Raw genomic sequence first — 13248 nt, 5'->3', positions numbered from 1 at the left:
CACACTGGGCTCTGCCAGGCAGCTTTATCCAAGGTTGATTCCTAATGACCTAGATGTGTTTTGTACTGGTCCTTGGCAACCTTCCAGACAGAGACTCCTCCATAGAAAGGCATTTAAAAGCAGATTATGTGAAGTTAAATTTTTTAATTTTTTTAAATTTTTTTGTCCTGAAGATGATGTTAGCAATGATTGACAGCAGTTGTGTTCTGCTCCTTGGATTCTCTTCTCACCTCTGCATCTGGAGGTCTCTGTGCTGTTTCCTGCCTGCTGCAAGGCAGGCTCTTACCCGGGTGATAGCTGCTGGTTTGAGGATATGAAAGGAGGTGGCAGCAGGGCTGACAATCCTGTCTCTTTCCACAGGAAGATGAAGACACGCTGTGTGGTGGTGGCAGTGGTGGCTGTAGCCCTGCTGGGGCTGGTCCTGTTCCTGGGGCTGTTCTTTGGGCTGCGCTCAGGGGACACACACACCTACAGCAGGGCGGCCGTGGCCACCGACGCGGGGCCGTGCTCCATCATTGGAAGGTACCACTCACTGTGCCCTGCCTCTCATCAGCTCTGACAGCTCTGGCATGAGACACAGCTGCTGCTGCCCCCATGTTCAGGTGCAATCCTTGCAGTTGCCCAGCATGGATAATCAATCCCTAGTCTCCCTGTAGAGAGGGAGACTCTCATGGTAAAAGACCCCAGCTTTTACCATGCTTGACCAGCTTTACTGCAGTTGCTCACAGACAACATAGCAGGCAAAGGTTCCTTGGATCCATTAACAATGAGAACAAGAGTTTTCTTTCTTGCTTCTTTAAAAAAAAAAAAAAAAAAACATTTATTGAGATATCCTTCAGTTCTAGTCTCAAGTGCTGCAGATCCAAGGCTCCTCAGAAAACTGTAATTTCCTATGACAGTGTAATGGATGTGTGTGGAATGTCTGTCCCTACATGTACTCTGTCACATCTCACTGTTTTCAGGCTGGTTTGGATGTGTCTCTAATGAGGGCTGACCTGGTCTGCACACTAACCACTAAGGGTCTGTTCTCTCTGGGGACAGAATTCCTGAGGAACACATAGGCTGGGTGTGGACAAATGTGCCTCAGAGAATCTGTCATAGCTGCTCTGACGTGGTGCATGCACTGCTGACAGGGAGCTGAGACACTGTCACATGTCACCTTCCCTTCTGCTGCACAGGGACATCCTCAAGCAAGGGGGCTCCGCAGTGGATGCCGCGATTGCAGCCCTGCTTTGCGTGGGACTCATGAATGCTCACAGCATGGGCATTGGAGGGGGCTTCTTCTTTACCATCTACAGCAGCACAGGTAAGGGACAGGGCCACACGCAGCTGGGACAGTTGGAGAACTTTATCTAAGGCAGGTGGTTTATCCTACCTGAGGGCAGGTAAACGACTGATGCTCACAGCCTCTGGGGGAATGTCCTCAAAATAATTGCCAAGAGACTGGCTCATGTTGGCCACAGTCCTCCAGCAGAGACCATGGCTGTGGGCTGAGTCCAGAGATAAACGTCATCTTCCTTGCTCTGTCATTAAAGGAAAAGTGGAAATCATTAATGCAAGAGAAGTGGCTCCAAAACGAGCATCGATGGACATGTTTGGGAACAACACACAGCTCTCTCTGAAAGGTATGGCAAAGGCTGTTTCACTGCTTTGGGGGGACCACAGAGCTCCAGCATTCACTGCTACCAGCACATCTACAATGAGAACATTTCTTATGGTTATGTTCTTGCCTACCTAGAGGATTTCTCACCTAGAAATATCCTGGAAATATCCTCTTACACAATCTGCAAACTCTGGTCTGACAAAGAAGCTAAGAACAATGCCCTTTAAACTAGTCAGGGACCCCATCACTTTCTGCTTTTCACTTTATGAAAAAGCAGCTGAATGCAAAGCACTGAGTATGACCTGTTCCACATGTGCCATCTTTTCTTTCCACCTCTTTGAATAAATCTTTGTGTGGAACACCTTGGGTTTTGTCACTTCAGGTTTCCTCCCTAAATTACTTCTTGTGGTGGCTTCAAGTGATGGCTTGGGGTCTCCAGAGAAGTTTCCTATCAGGAAAGTATTTTCTAATAAGAAATAGAAAGAAATACTAACTAGTTCTCTTCATGGTCACTCTTCTAAGCAAGAAGGAACAGCACCTTGGAGGGGGTTTGAGCAGTGTGTTGAACTTCCAGAGATGCTAGTGGAAACAGGATTGAAGCAAGCTGCTGCATCACTGTGAGATGTGGAATCAGTCTGTTCCAGTTGTAGTTACAATGCTGCAACAAAGTGTTTGGTTCAAGACATCACAGTCTGTGTCCTCTCCCCATGATAGCTTCTGTGTTCTGAGCAGCTTTGCTCTGGTGCAGAGCCTATGGAGGGAAATGACCCTAAAACTGGAGTTACCACAAAGAGGACAGAGGGGTTTCAGCAGTTCAAAATACGTAGGCAAAAATGTCAGACCAAATTATCCTGTTAATTCTGTTAATTCTCACAAGCTGAGCAGGTCACAGTACACACAAGCCCTGCCTAAAACCAGGGCTGGCAGAGATGCCTGCCCTACCTCCTGCTCCATCAACCACTTTCTTTTCTTGCTGTGGGAGACTTAACACATTCCTTTTCTGCTCCAGGAGGACTGTCAATTGCTGTTCCAGGAGAAATCCGTGGCTATGAGCTGGCTCACAAACGTCATGGCAAACTGGCATGGAAAGACCTGTTTCTGCCCAGTATCAAGCTGGCAAGAGAAGGATTCCCTGTTGGGAAAGGCCTTGCTGCAGCCATCAAATCAAAAGAGGAGGCAATTGAAAGCAATCCCTTGCTGTGGTAGGTAGAGCAGTTGCTGTTCTATGCAGAGAAATTTGGGGTGGCTGCATCCAACCTGCAAAGTCCCTGTGTTTGTGCAATGCAGTGTCCATGAGGAGTGTGCATCCCCTGCAGTAACCACACTCACTGTGCCTGCTGGTGTCACTGCAGACACCTAGAGGTGCTAAATCATGGGGAATGTTCAGTCCTGACCTTTAAAGGGGGAGAAATTCTACTCCTGAAGTCCATTTGTCTGAGCAAGGTGGAATTAGAGTACGTGCTGGGATCAGTGTGCCCAATGGCAATGTATTTTCTGAATCCCTGCTTTTCCTCATGCTGTAAGTGCACCAAGCTGATCTTACCTGCATTTGGAGTAATTGCAGAGTCTCCTTGAACATCTCATCTGCTGTCAGGCAGTGGGAATTTGGATCACCTCTTACTCTACAATCAGCCTTCCTCAAGCACTGCCTCTGACCATCCACTTCTGGCAAAGACTTTGAGCATGAAGGGTTTTAAATACTCCTCACTTCTTACAGTCAAACCCTTAGTGCTTATGTCCAGCCCTGCTGGAGATCATGCTTAATTCTCTCTTCTCCTTAAAATCTCTGCCAGCTGCAGGTTTGTTTCCTATCTAATTGGTAATGTACACCCTGGTCTATCTCCTGTCCTTCCATCAGGCAGGTCCACAGCAGCACAATCATGATCCATCATGAGGGAGCTAGAGAGGAAACAATCTATCTTAAAGTGATCTATCAAACAGGGACTGAAACACTTCTGGATTTACTGGAAACTTTGAACCTCATAGCTTAATAGACTGTGCTCTGAACTGCACTGCTGAGATCGAGGACTGTGGCCCCTACTGTACATCTTAAGGCACTTGTTGCCTTGGGGTGGGCAGGGAGGGTGGTGCCATGGTGAAAATCCCTGCTGCAGGCCCCATTGAGCAAACTGAGCGTGTGAAATTACAGGTTGTAAAACACTGTTCAATTTGGTGTCCCAGTGCCAAGATCTGAGGACCCCTGGGCTGTGGCTCAGGCAGTTTCCTTCTCTCCAAGAAGCACCTAGCATGAACACTCATGCTGGTTCAGCTGCCACAGACACACGTAGTTTTGAACTTGTCTCTCAGACCTGATCTTCTCCATCTCCTTTCTCTGTTAGTGAAGTGTTCTGCAAAGGAGGAAAAATTGTGCAAGAGGGCGAAACCATCAAGATGCCCAAACTAGCCAACACCTATGAGACTATAGCAAATGAAGGAGCAGATGCCTTTTACACAGGAAGCCTGGCAAAGCAGATCATTGCTGACATCCAAAACACAGGTGAGAACCAGGACATCTGTCTCAAGCAGCAGGAGTGACCACACTGCTCAGAGCCCAGGGAGGAGCCAGTGATCTGCAGAAACCTTGGGAGAGGTCAACCCTGAAATGCTGCCTCTGAGATCTATGGCAACAGGACACCCAAAAGAAGTGCTTTGACACATGTGTTTGAAAGTCAGAAAGGGAGAGTGTTTGCTGTGCATTTCTGTATCACAGAGCCTCCCAAGTCTGTGCAGCTCAGGCTGCTCACAGAGCCTGAATCCAACGGGTTTGTGCCTAAAACTTTACATACGTGGTGGTCCTGTGAACTCTGAGCTGTTTGGTCTCTCGGTACCACTAGATGGTGGCAGTATCCTGTCCTCACCAGCCAGCACTGGCTAGCTTGGTGAACTTCCTGTGAATAATTTACTGGCTTTATTTGTGGTAGATAATTACTTACTCTCTTCCCCCTTCAGATAAGAAAGATGATGGAACACTCAAATTATTCTGCCTGTGGGATGCCACAAAGTATCTGCACCCAAAACTGCATTTTTGTCCTGTAAACAGAATTCTTAAGGACATTTTGTAGCCTGACACAGCTGGTGTCCTTTGTAAAAAAAGATGGATCACCAGAGTTGTGGCTGCTGTAAATCAGCCCAACTTTGTGCTTAGACTATCTGAGCCTGAGATGGATCTATCAAGGAGTAAATCTCCTGGGCACACATCTTTGCTTTCTTCACCTTATTACTTTTTGGATTTGTCCATGTTCCCTCCAGTCCTTGCTGTGATTCATGGTGGTCATGGAGTATAACCTCCTCTTCCCACCAGAGATCACATAAGCCCACATCTCTAGTTTCCTTCTCTTTCCAGGGGGAATTGTCACTTTGGAAGACCTGCGGGACTACAATGCCACAGTGATTGAGGACCCCATACAGATCAAACTTGGGGAGTTCACCCTCTACACACCCAGTGCCCCCCTAAGTGGCCCAGTTCTGGCCCTCATTTTCAACATATTGAAAGGTGAGAGTGCCACAGAGCAGTGCCCCACATGCAGCAGGAGCTGGGAGAGCTCCAAAGACATCACCCTTTTTGGGGGAGCAAGGCCTCCCTGGTAGCCCTCCAGCAGGTGAGAGGTCTGAGGGCCCAGGAGAGATCAGAGATGCAGAAACATTTCTCTACTGCTGGAAACTCAGGGATGTTGCCTTCCTACCTGAAATACAGGTGCAAGAGGAAAAATATTTTCCTGATGGGGGAGCTTCCATGATACTTGTATGGGTGGAACCTAACATGTACTTGAGGCTTCTTTGGAAAATACCTCTGCAAGTACAAATTCTGCTGGTGACTCCCACAGTGCTGAAAACTACCAGAGCTCCTGAGTTCTCCATGTGGAGATTAGGACAGTCCAGTGACTGCATCTCTGTAGAGACTGGGCTTCAAGGTTATACATTTGACACAGGCGCATTAGCAATCCATTGACCCCGTGCTTTGTGTTCACAGTTGTTTGTCCTCTGTTGCCAGGATATAATTTCTCTGCTGCCAGCATCAAAACCGTGGAGGAGAAAGGTCTGACCTACCACCGCATCGTGGAGGCCTTTCGCTTCGCCTACGCCAAGAGGACTTTGCTGGGAGACCCAAAATTTGTCGACATTACAGAGGTACCTGGCAAAAGCCTTTTCTTTCTGCAACGCCAAAGTTGACTGGAATGTGGCTTAAAGTTTTTGGGTGACTCCACTTTGTCAGGCATGCTCTGTGCCAGTTGCTGTTGACGGGCACTGAAACAGCTCTGAGTCAAAAAGTGATGTCCTATGTGGCTCGTGGCTGAGCTGTGCGGGCTGTAAATGGAGGCAACCTTCCTGCTGTAAGGAAAAGCAAACTTCTCAATTCACCAGGACAACTGGAGTACATTTAGGTCTAACTCTGCCTGGTTTTATAGTGTTTGAAGCCTTATTCACTATATTCCCAGCTTCCTTGTGGCTCTCTAACCAGAGTCTTGCCTGTAGTAAAATGGAGCAGCAGATGGGAAGAGGTGACACTGGCCCCAGCTTTGCACTTTGTGCTTTACTTCTGTGCCTGCAAAAGCAGCAGACACTGAGCCCAGCCCAGCTTGATGAACACAAGTTTTCAACTTACAGAGCTCTGGTCAGACCTTGCCTTGTCCCAGTCCGATCCCATTCCTCTTGTCCCTGAAGCAAGTGTAGCCCTGCTTGCCTCACAGCAGTGTGGAAGCAGCTTTCCGTAGCACTGCAATAATGGATGCTGATCAACTTCACACAAAGTGGCGACTTTAACAGCTGCTCCTGTGACAGCTAAAATGATCTTTTGCTACAGTGTCTATCTTCCAAGAAGGAAGACCCTGGGGGAGAACTGTAGCCTCAGTGCTGTGGTTTGCCACTGTTGTGTGGTCTGAAGTACTGGATATCAGCCTCATGACTACGTGTCTCTTAATCTGCTGAGTAACTGCACTGGGTTTCTCTGACAGACAATCAGAAACATGACATCCGAGTTCTTTGCGGATGATCTCCGGAGGAAAATCACAGACAACACCTCCCATCCAGTTGACTACTACGAGCCCGTGTACTACACTGGAGACAATGCTGGTACATCCCACGTCTCCATTGTGGCTGATGATGGCAGTGCTGTGTCCGCCACCAGCACCATCAACCAATAGTAGGAGCTCAGACATTCCTTCCCTGTAGGCCTTTGCCATCTTCCTAGTGCTGGTTCTCGGTTTGGTACCAACACCACTGAGCTGTCCCCTCTGGGGCGGGGTAGGGGTCAGTAGTGCTGGTGATGGGCACTTCTGCTGAGCTTGCAGGTCAGTGCTCAACACAGAGGCCTCGTGCTTGTGTCAGAGGACAAGATAGGTCCTCTCTCTTGTTGAATTGAATCACAATATTCACTGCATCTGGATCTTCTCATAAGCAGAGCTATTGCTGCTGGTTCTGATTTCCCAGGCTTTTGGAAGGAATTTGAGCTAATACAGCTGGCCTGGAAGCACAGCGTTTGGCTGTGAGTGCTGTCAGAAAGAGCTGTGTTCACACATATGGCCTGGAGCCAGGGTGTGAAGCTTATTCTTATCCATAGAAAATGTCTCCAGCTCAACACACCTAAGCAAACCCCCTGTCATCCCCAAATATGCCAGCCTTTGAGCTGTGCTGCCTCTGAATGGAGTGCAGTACTGCTCACCTGGAAGGGGCAGTGGTTGTACGGAGGTGCTGTGCTGCTTTTCCCCATGGGGTCCTTCAGGGGAGCTGTAGAAGGGCTCTGCGCTGCCTTTCCTCTGTGTGTAGCTGTATACTCACGGCATTAACTGCTTCCTTCCCCTAGGGGTGACAGAAAGTCCTTTACAATGGGAGGGAGTGGAGCGTTACTCCAATCAAATCCCAGGTTTCCAATTGCAGTAAATTCAGCTGAAGCTCTGCCTAGATTTGCTGTGGTTTTGACCTGACTTTTACAATTTGTTTTCTCCAGCTTTGGCTCTGATGTACGATCCAGCGTGAGTGGAATCATATTTAATGATGAAATGGATGACTTCAGCTCACCTTACATAATCAATGGATTTGGGATCCCTCCTTCTCCAGCAAATTTCATAGCTCCAGGTAGCTGTAAACTACCTTCCTGACCCAACCTTTTGGCTGTGTGTGCATGCTCACACTGCAGCATCTGTGCCATGGGACACAGGCCTGGGACCTGCAGGGGACAGGGACAGGAGACAGTCAAGAAGGAGATGAGTGCAGGAGATGGTGAGATCCCCGAGGACTGAGCAGGACACAAGCGGAGTCAGGAAGGTGGATACTGAGGCTCTGGGCTTAGATGTGGAGCAAGAGCTGGAAGTTTGTGAGCTGCAGGTAGAAAGCTGAGCCTCTGTGTTGCCTCTGTGTCCCCAACAGGTAAACAGCCAATGTCCTCCATGTGCCCCTCCATTCTGGTGGATAAAATGAAACAGGTGAAGATGGTGGTTGGTGCTTCTGGAGGAACGAAAATTACTACAGCAACAGCATTGGTATGTGATGGTGTGGGCAAATGGGGGCAACACGAGGCAAAATGGGAGAGGCAGCATTTGGGGGGACTCTCATCTGCACCTGTGACAGGCTCATGGCTGTGGCTCCCTGCTGGGGGCCAGGGGCTTGAAAAGGAGGTTCCTGCCTGGCATTCTGAGGGCCAGACCTCAAACACCAACATGCCAGGGCTACAAAAGGTCTGCTATTAAATTGCCTCCTTTAGTGACTCCAGTGTCTCCTTTAGTGATGTTTTCTCTGGCAAGTTGTTCTTACCACCTGCACAAGATTTGCTATAAGTTCTGTTCTCTGCATCTCCATGAACCTGTTTATCTAGTTTAGAGTTGTTCCCATCCAACATCTCAAACTTTGGATCAAAGTCACACAGAGAAACTAAATAAGAACTCAGCTCAAGAACAGTGTCAGGCCTGACAGGCAGGGCCTCTGTGAGCTGCTGTGGCAGCCACTCAAACCACCCAAGAGTGACTGCAGCAGTGACTGTCCCTTGTGCCAGCAGCACCAGGCTGAATCTGGCTTTTTGGCTGAGGTAGAGGAGAAGTCTGTAAAAACCACTACAAACAAGTTCCTAAGCCCTGGACTCTGAGAGTGTTCTCACTTCCCAGCAGCTCCAGCCTGCAGTTCAGTCCTGTAGAGATGAGCCAGGCCCAAGGGAACTGGTTGTACAATAGCAGGAAGCTGTACATGTAGTGTTTGCTGAGGTGACTCTGGTGTGCTTAGTTACAGCAGCATAAATCCAGCCACCATAGCTTAGGAATCTGATCCTTTTCCTGTGTTAATTTTAGTCACTCATGGTTTCTTTATGTAGAAATCCTCCTAAGCATATACAAGCTGCAATGTACCTGTGTTTTGCTTAGCCAAGAGAAGAACGACTGAAAGTCACGTAACCCAGAAATGGTGCCTTTTGTGTGCTCTGATGAGCATCCTTGAGGCACCTCTGCCTGTGTGGCTCCAAGGGCCAGACTTCTCTGAGCACAAGTAATTAACATGAAGGCATTTTGCTTCTCACAGGCAATCATGAATTCCATCTGGTTTGGTTATGATGTGAAGAAAGCAGTGGAGGAGCCCAGAATTCACGATCAGCTGTTTCCCAACATTACGGAGCTTGAGCAGCAAATAGAGGAGGTTGGTGTCACTAGAGCCATACATGGACTTCTATGAGCTGGACCCCTAGTGCTGGGAAGGAAAGCACTGTGGAAAATCATCAGGTTTGGCCAAGTGTTCCTAGGTGAGCAATAGTAAAGCTGGTACAAGTCTAGTGCTGAGTCACAATAAGCTCAAAATGTTCAAAGTGCAGCGTCAGTCTGTCACACAGGTGTGAAGCCAGTGCACTGACGAGTGACTTGTCTCTGAAACTGAGCATCTGCTTGCAGTGATGTTTGGCACAAAGGACTTGCAAAACAGCAAATCACATCAGGGCCCAGACCATCCAGCAGTCTAAATCCAGTCAGTCTCAGGGAACTCTTGTCCTGCTGAGTAACCTCATGATGAATCTGGAAGGCCTGGCCCAGAGCTAGCAAGGAGGGATGCCCACAGGGACCTGGGAACAGACTTGAAAATATATTCACAGTAAAGATGTCAGCACAGTACTGTCAGTTGCAGAGCTGATGGCAAGGTCTGCCTTGCTCTCCAGACCACTCACCTGAGCTGGCAGCTTCATTCACCCTAAGAAGCTACACATCCCCAGAGGCCTGAGGCAGGCACAGGCGTTGTACATATCTCATGCGTCTGTATCTGCCTCTTTGTACCTTCATACCTCTGTGCCTCTGTGTTTGGGAAAACAGTCCTACATAATGCATTTTTCTTATCAAACTCTGCAGAAGTTCCTCTGTTAATAAGCTTCTTATGAAGGTAACACCTGAGGTATCTGCCAGCACTGGGGAGGATGCCCTGCTCTCTACAAGTCCTGTGTTTTCCACCACTGCCAACAGGATCCATCAGTCCTGGCTGTTAGTGTGTGAATATCTGTGACCAAGAATAGTATTGGTAACCCACACTGAGCACCACACATATCAAATTCTGAATTCCACTTCTTCAAAAGTAGGGCATCCCAGAAGGCAAAGGGAGGAGGAGGAACAACACGTAGCCCTGTGTGACACAGGCCCTGAGTGCTGGCTGGTTGTGGGGGATGCAGATTGCAGGGTGCAGCAGGTGCATTTCCCTGTGTGCTGTGCTCACACAGCTGTGCATTGCAGGGTGCAGCAGGTGCAGTTCCCTGTGCATTGCAGGGTGCAGCAGGTGCATTTCCCTGTGTGCTGTGCTCACACAGCTGTGCATTGCAGGGCATCGAGCAGCAGCTGAGGAAGAGGAGGCACGACACGGCGCGGGTGAGCGGCGGCGCGGTGGTGCAGGCCATCCTCAGAACGGAGCGCGGCTGGGCCGCCGCCTCCGACTCGCGGAAAGGGGGCTTCCCTGCGGGCTACTGACCTGGCTCAGCTCCTTCTTCCAGCGCTCTAGTGACACCAAGGTGTGTTTGGGGGGAAGATCCTTTAGATCTGCAACTCAGGGACTTCTCACAGGAAAGAGAACACATTTGCCTGTGATTCTGTTGATGGAACTGGGACAGTTCTCTACAGCCATGACCGAAGTGCCTCATGCCACAGCCGTCTGCTAAGACAGGCACGTCCACCAGGACGTGCAGTACTTACTTGAAGCGTCTGTTCTGCCTTGAAGAGTTTGTTCCCTGCCTCCTCTCCATCCCACAAAGACAGATTGGGTGCCCAGTTTCTGCAGAAGGTCCAGCTCACTCAAGCTGCAGGAAGCGTTTCCCTTGCACGGTGTCAGCTACCTGGAATGTCCCTGTCACTGCTAGAGAAGATATTTGTTTCCTGTTGAGTAGGTGGGGGTTACAGGACTCTGGGACTGGGTTTTCTAAGTTACAAACTAATAGGCCTGTGCCATAGCAGGAAGCCCAGCTCTAGACTGGGATAAGCCAAACTCACCACTCTGTTAACAAAAGCTGTTTCTGCATTTCACCCAGTTGATTTTTGGAGGTGAGTGGGAAAATGGGGAAACGGCTTCAAACTTTTTTATATTTCTGTTGAGAAGGTCTAAAGGGAAGATGCTACCTGTAAAACTCTGAGCACAACTGAAATAAATACGGAGTCACACGTTTTCCTTGCCTGCACTGTTGCTGCAAAAAGGGATGGTGAGAGTCTGTGAAAGAAGCTCTTCTGAGACTTTTGTTTTTTCTTCACTGCTTTGATGAAGTAATGAGTAAACAATAATAGTTACATATCCAAAACAAATTTGTTTTTCTCTACTTTGCTTTTTATGATGTTGTACTGCAGACGTGAAATATTTGAGTTTGGGGAAATGAAATTTCAAAAAAGGGCATGCTGCAGCTACTCTTGTTTAAAGGTAAGTTACTATTAACCAGACTTTTAAGGACCTCCCAGAAATCCCTGTCTGATATGGAGCAGCTGAGAGTGTTTGTTACCTGCATGAAGGGGTTTGGTGTTCACCTGCCAGCATGGACCAATACATCACATCACATAAACTTAGCCCAAGATCAAAACCAAATGATCCAGGGGGTTGTCAGGCTCTAGTGGTGTTTTTGAAATCCTTGATACACAAGTGGCAGTAAGTTAGCTCATCTCTTTGGCTTGTTGAAACTTCCTGTCAGTTTGTAAGAACCTTAAAATACAGAAGAGAAAATGAAAGTCTGAAGTTTTAAGCATCATGCAGTCTCTTTCCTAGAAGTGTCTGGAGTTGAGGAGAGCCCAGTTTCACAGAATAAAGTGATAGCTTAAATCAGAGTCATGACTTTGACATACATATTTGCTTATATCATTTGACCCAAATGAGTGGCTTTTACCAAACGTGCCCCTGGTGTGCTCTGGCTCCTTTTCCTGAGCTATTACTGGTGGTGCTGCTTTAGGTGCAGCAAAGGCAGTGACTGTAAATGACCTCTAGTCACTGTGTTCCCTCTCGTTCCCTCAAGAGACCAGTTTGGGGCCAAGCCTGTGTCCTCTTATTGCCAAACTAAGACTTTCACTTTTCCACTTCTTGTAATTCCACTTCTCGTGTTCCTCAGTGTCAGGCTGCCTTTGGAATTGGGACTATAGCTGAGTTCTTTCTTGGCTAGGTGTGACCTGGGAAATAAAGGAAATTACTGCACAGCAAAGTAAGCTTATTGGAATCTTACAGTCTCTACAGTTAGTCCAAAATAGGAAGGAAATTGACTTCTGGGAAGTGCCTGTTGGACAATCCTGATTTCTGATACAGGTCTGAGTGGCTGCTGCTGGGCTGCATCTAACGGTTTGTGGTGCAGCGGTTGTTCTTATGTTCCTGAATTTCTTCTTGCTAGTCAGAAAATTTCCCCCATTTTTATAACGTGCGTTAAAACGTTTCCCCTGTGGAAAGCTTAAAACACTCCTAGTTACAACTGTTCTTATATAAATGCATTTGAATTCTTATATAAATGCATTTGAATTCTTGCTTCTGCAGAAGTTGCTTTGTTTAGTTGTTTTTTAACGGTAGGAAAAACAAAGGAAGGAAGAGGAAGGATTTGTTAAACTGGGCTACAGCTGCAGAGGAAGGATTTGTTAAACTGATTTGTTATACTGTAAGCTTGCACTTACCCCCTATGTTTTTAAAAAGCTGTGGATACTTCTGCAAGCTGTAGTCATCTGCATGTCATTTAGACACATCTGTACACGAAGCAGGCACTTCTGCCACCTGCTTGAAGACCACATCCCAGTACTCACCCCAGAGGTCTATCCAGAGAAACCGTGGCTGTGCCATGCCTGGAAATATTCAAGGACAGCTTGGATGACACTTGGAGCAGCTGGGTTTAGTGAGTGACATCCCTGCCCTTGACAGGAGGATCAGAACAAGGTGGTCTCTGAGGTCCCTCATCATTCCATGTCCCATCTCTTGAATGCAACCACCTGGCCCTGCTCCTGGGTGCACACAGTGTGTTGGTGTGGGCTGCCTGCCCCAGTGCAGGGCATGGAGAACAGGACACATCCCATGAGTGATTCCAGCTGATGTGAAAGGAAGCTGTACCATCAAAAGGCAATTCAGATCATGAGCTGGAGGGTTCACCTCTTGCCCCTATTTTTCAGGCTGACATTAGCACAAGTTTCTTTTGGCAACCATCCAGCCTCTGCAAGGGAACAAAACTCAGCAGTGAGAGACAAGTGGCATGAGCT

The 13248-nt window shown here is 48.0% G+C and overlaps 1 protein-coding gene across 1 annotated transcript; it reads left to right on the top strand.

The window, feature by feature from the left end:
* Positions 1 to 350: 350 nt before the first annotated feature.
* GGT1 (gamma-glutamyltransferase 1) lies at positions 351 to 11173 on the top strand. The gene is made up of 12 exons (XM_041488702.1): positions 351 to 522; positions 1179 to 1306; positions 1536 to 1625; positions 2613 to 2805; positions 3943 to 4100; positions 4947 to 5096; positions 5595 to 5731; positions 6556 to 6743; positions 7548 to 7675; positions 7967 to 8079; positions 9104 to 9217; positions 10375 to 11173. Exons 1-12 carry the CDS (start codon positions 365 to 367, stop codon positions 10516 to 10518), a joined length of 1701 nt encoding a protein of 566 aa, XP_041344636.1. The 5' UTR covers positions 351 to 364; the 3' UTR covers positions 10519 to 11173.
* Positions 11174 to 13248: the final 2075 nt, after the last annotated feature.

Source organism: Pyrgilauda ruficollis, unplaced genomic scaffold (assembly GCF_017590135.1).
Source record: "Pyrgilauda ruficollis isolate IOZ18807 unplaced genomic scaffold, ASM1759013v1 scaffold9, whole genome shotgun sequence".
Classification (NCBI taxonomy): Eukaryota; Metazoa; Chordata; class Aves; order Passeriformes; family Passeridae; genus Pyrgilauda; species Pyrgilauda ruficollis.
This window is presented reverse-complemented; position numbering and strand designations above follow the sequence as displayed.

Bases quoted from the DNA above. Each gene is read 5' to 3' on its own strand.
- GGT1 (XM_041488702.1), top strand. From the start codon at position 365: ATGAAGACACGCTGTGTGGTGGTGGCAGTGGTGGCTGTAGCCCTGCTG. The intron at 5,097-5,594 runs GTGAGAGTGCCA...CTCTGTTGCCAG, and splicing joins CATTTTCAACATATTGAAAG to GATATAATTTCTCTGCTGCC. The intron at 5,732-6,555 runs GTACCTGGCAAA...TTTCTCTGACAG, and splicing joins AATTTGTCGACATTACAGAG to ACAATCAGAAACATGACATC.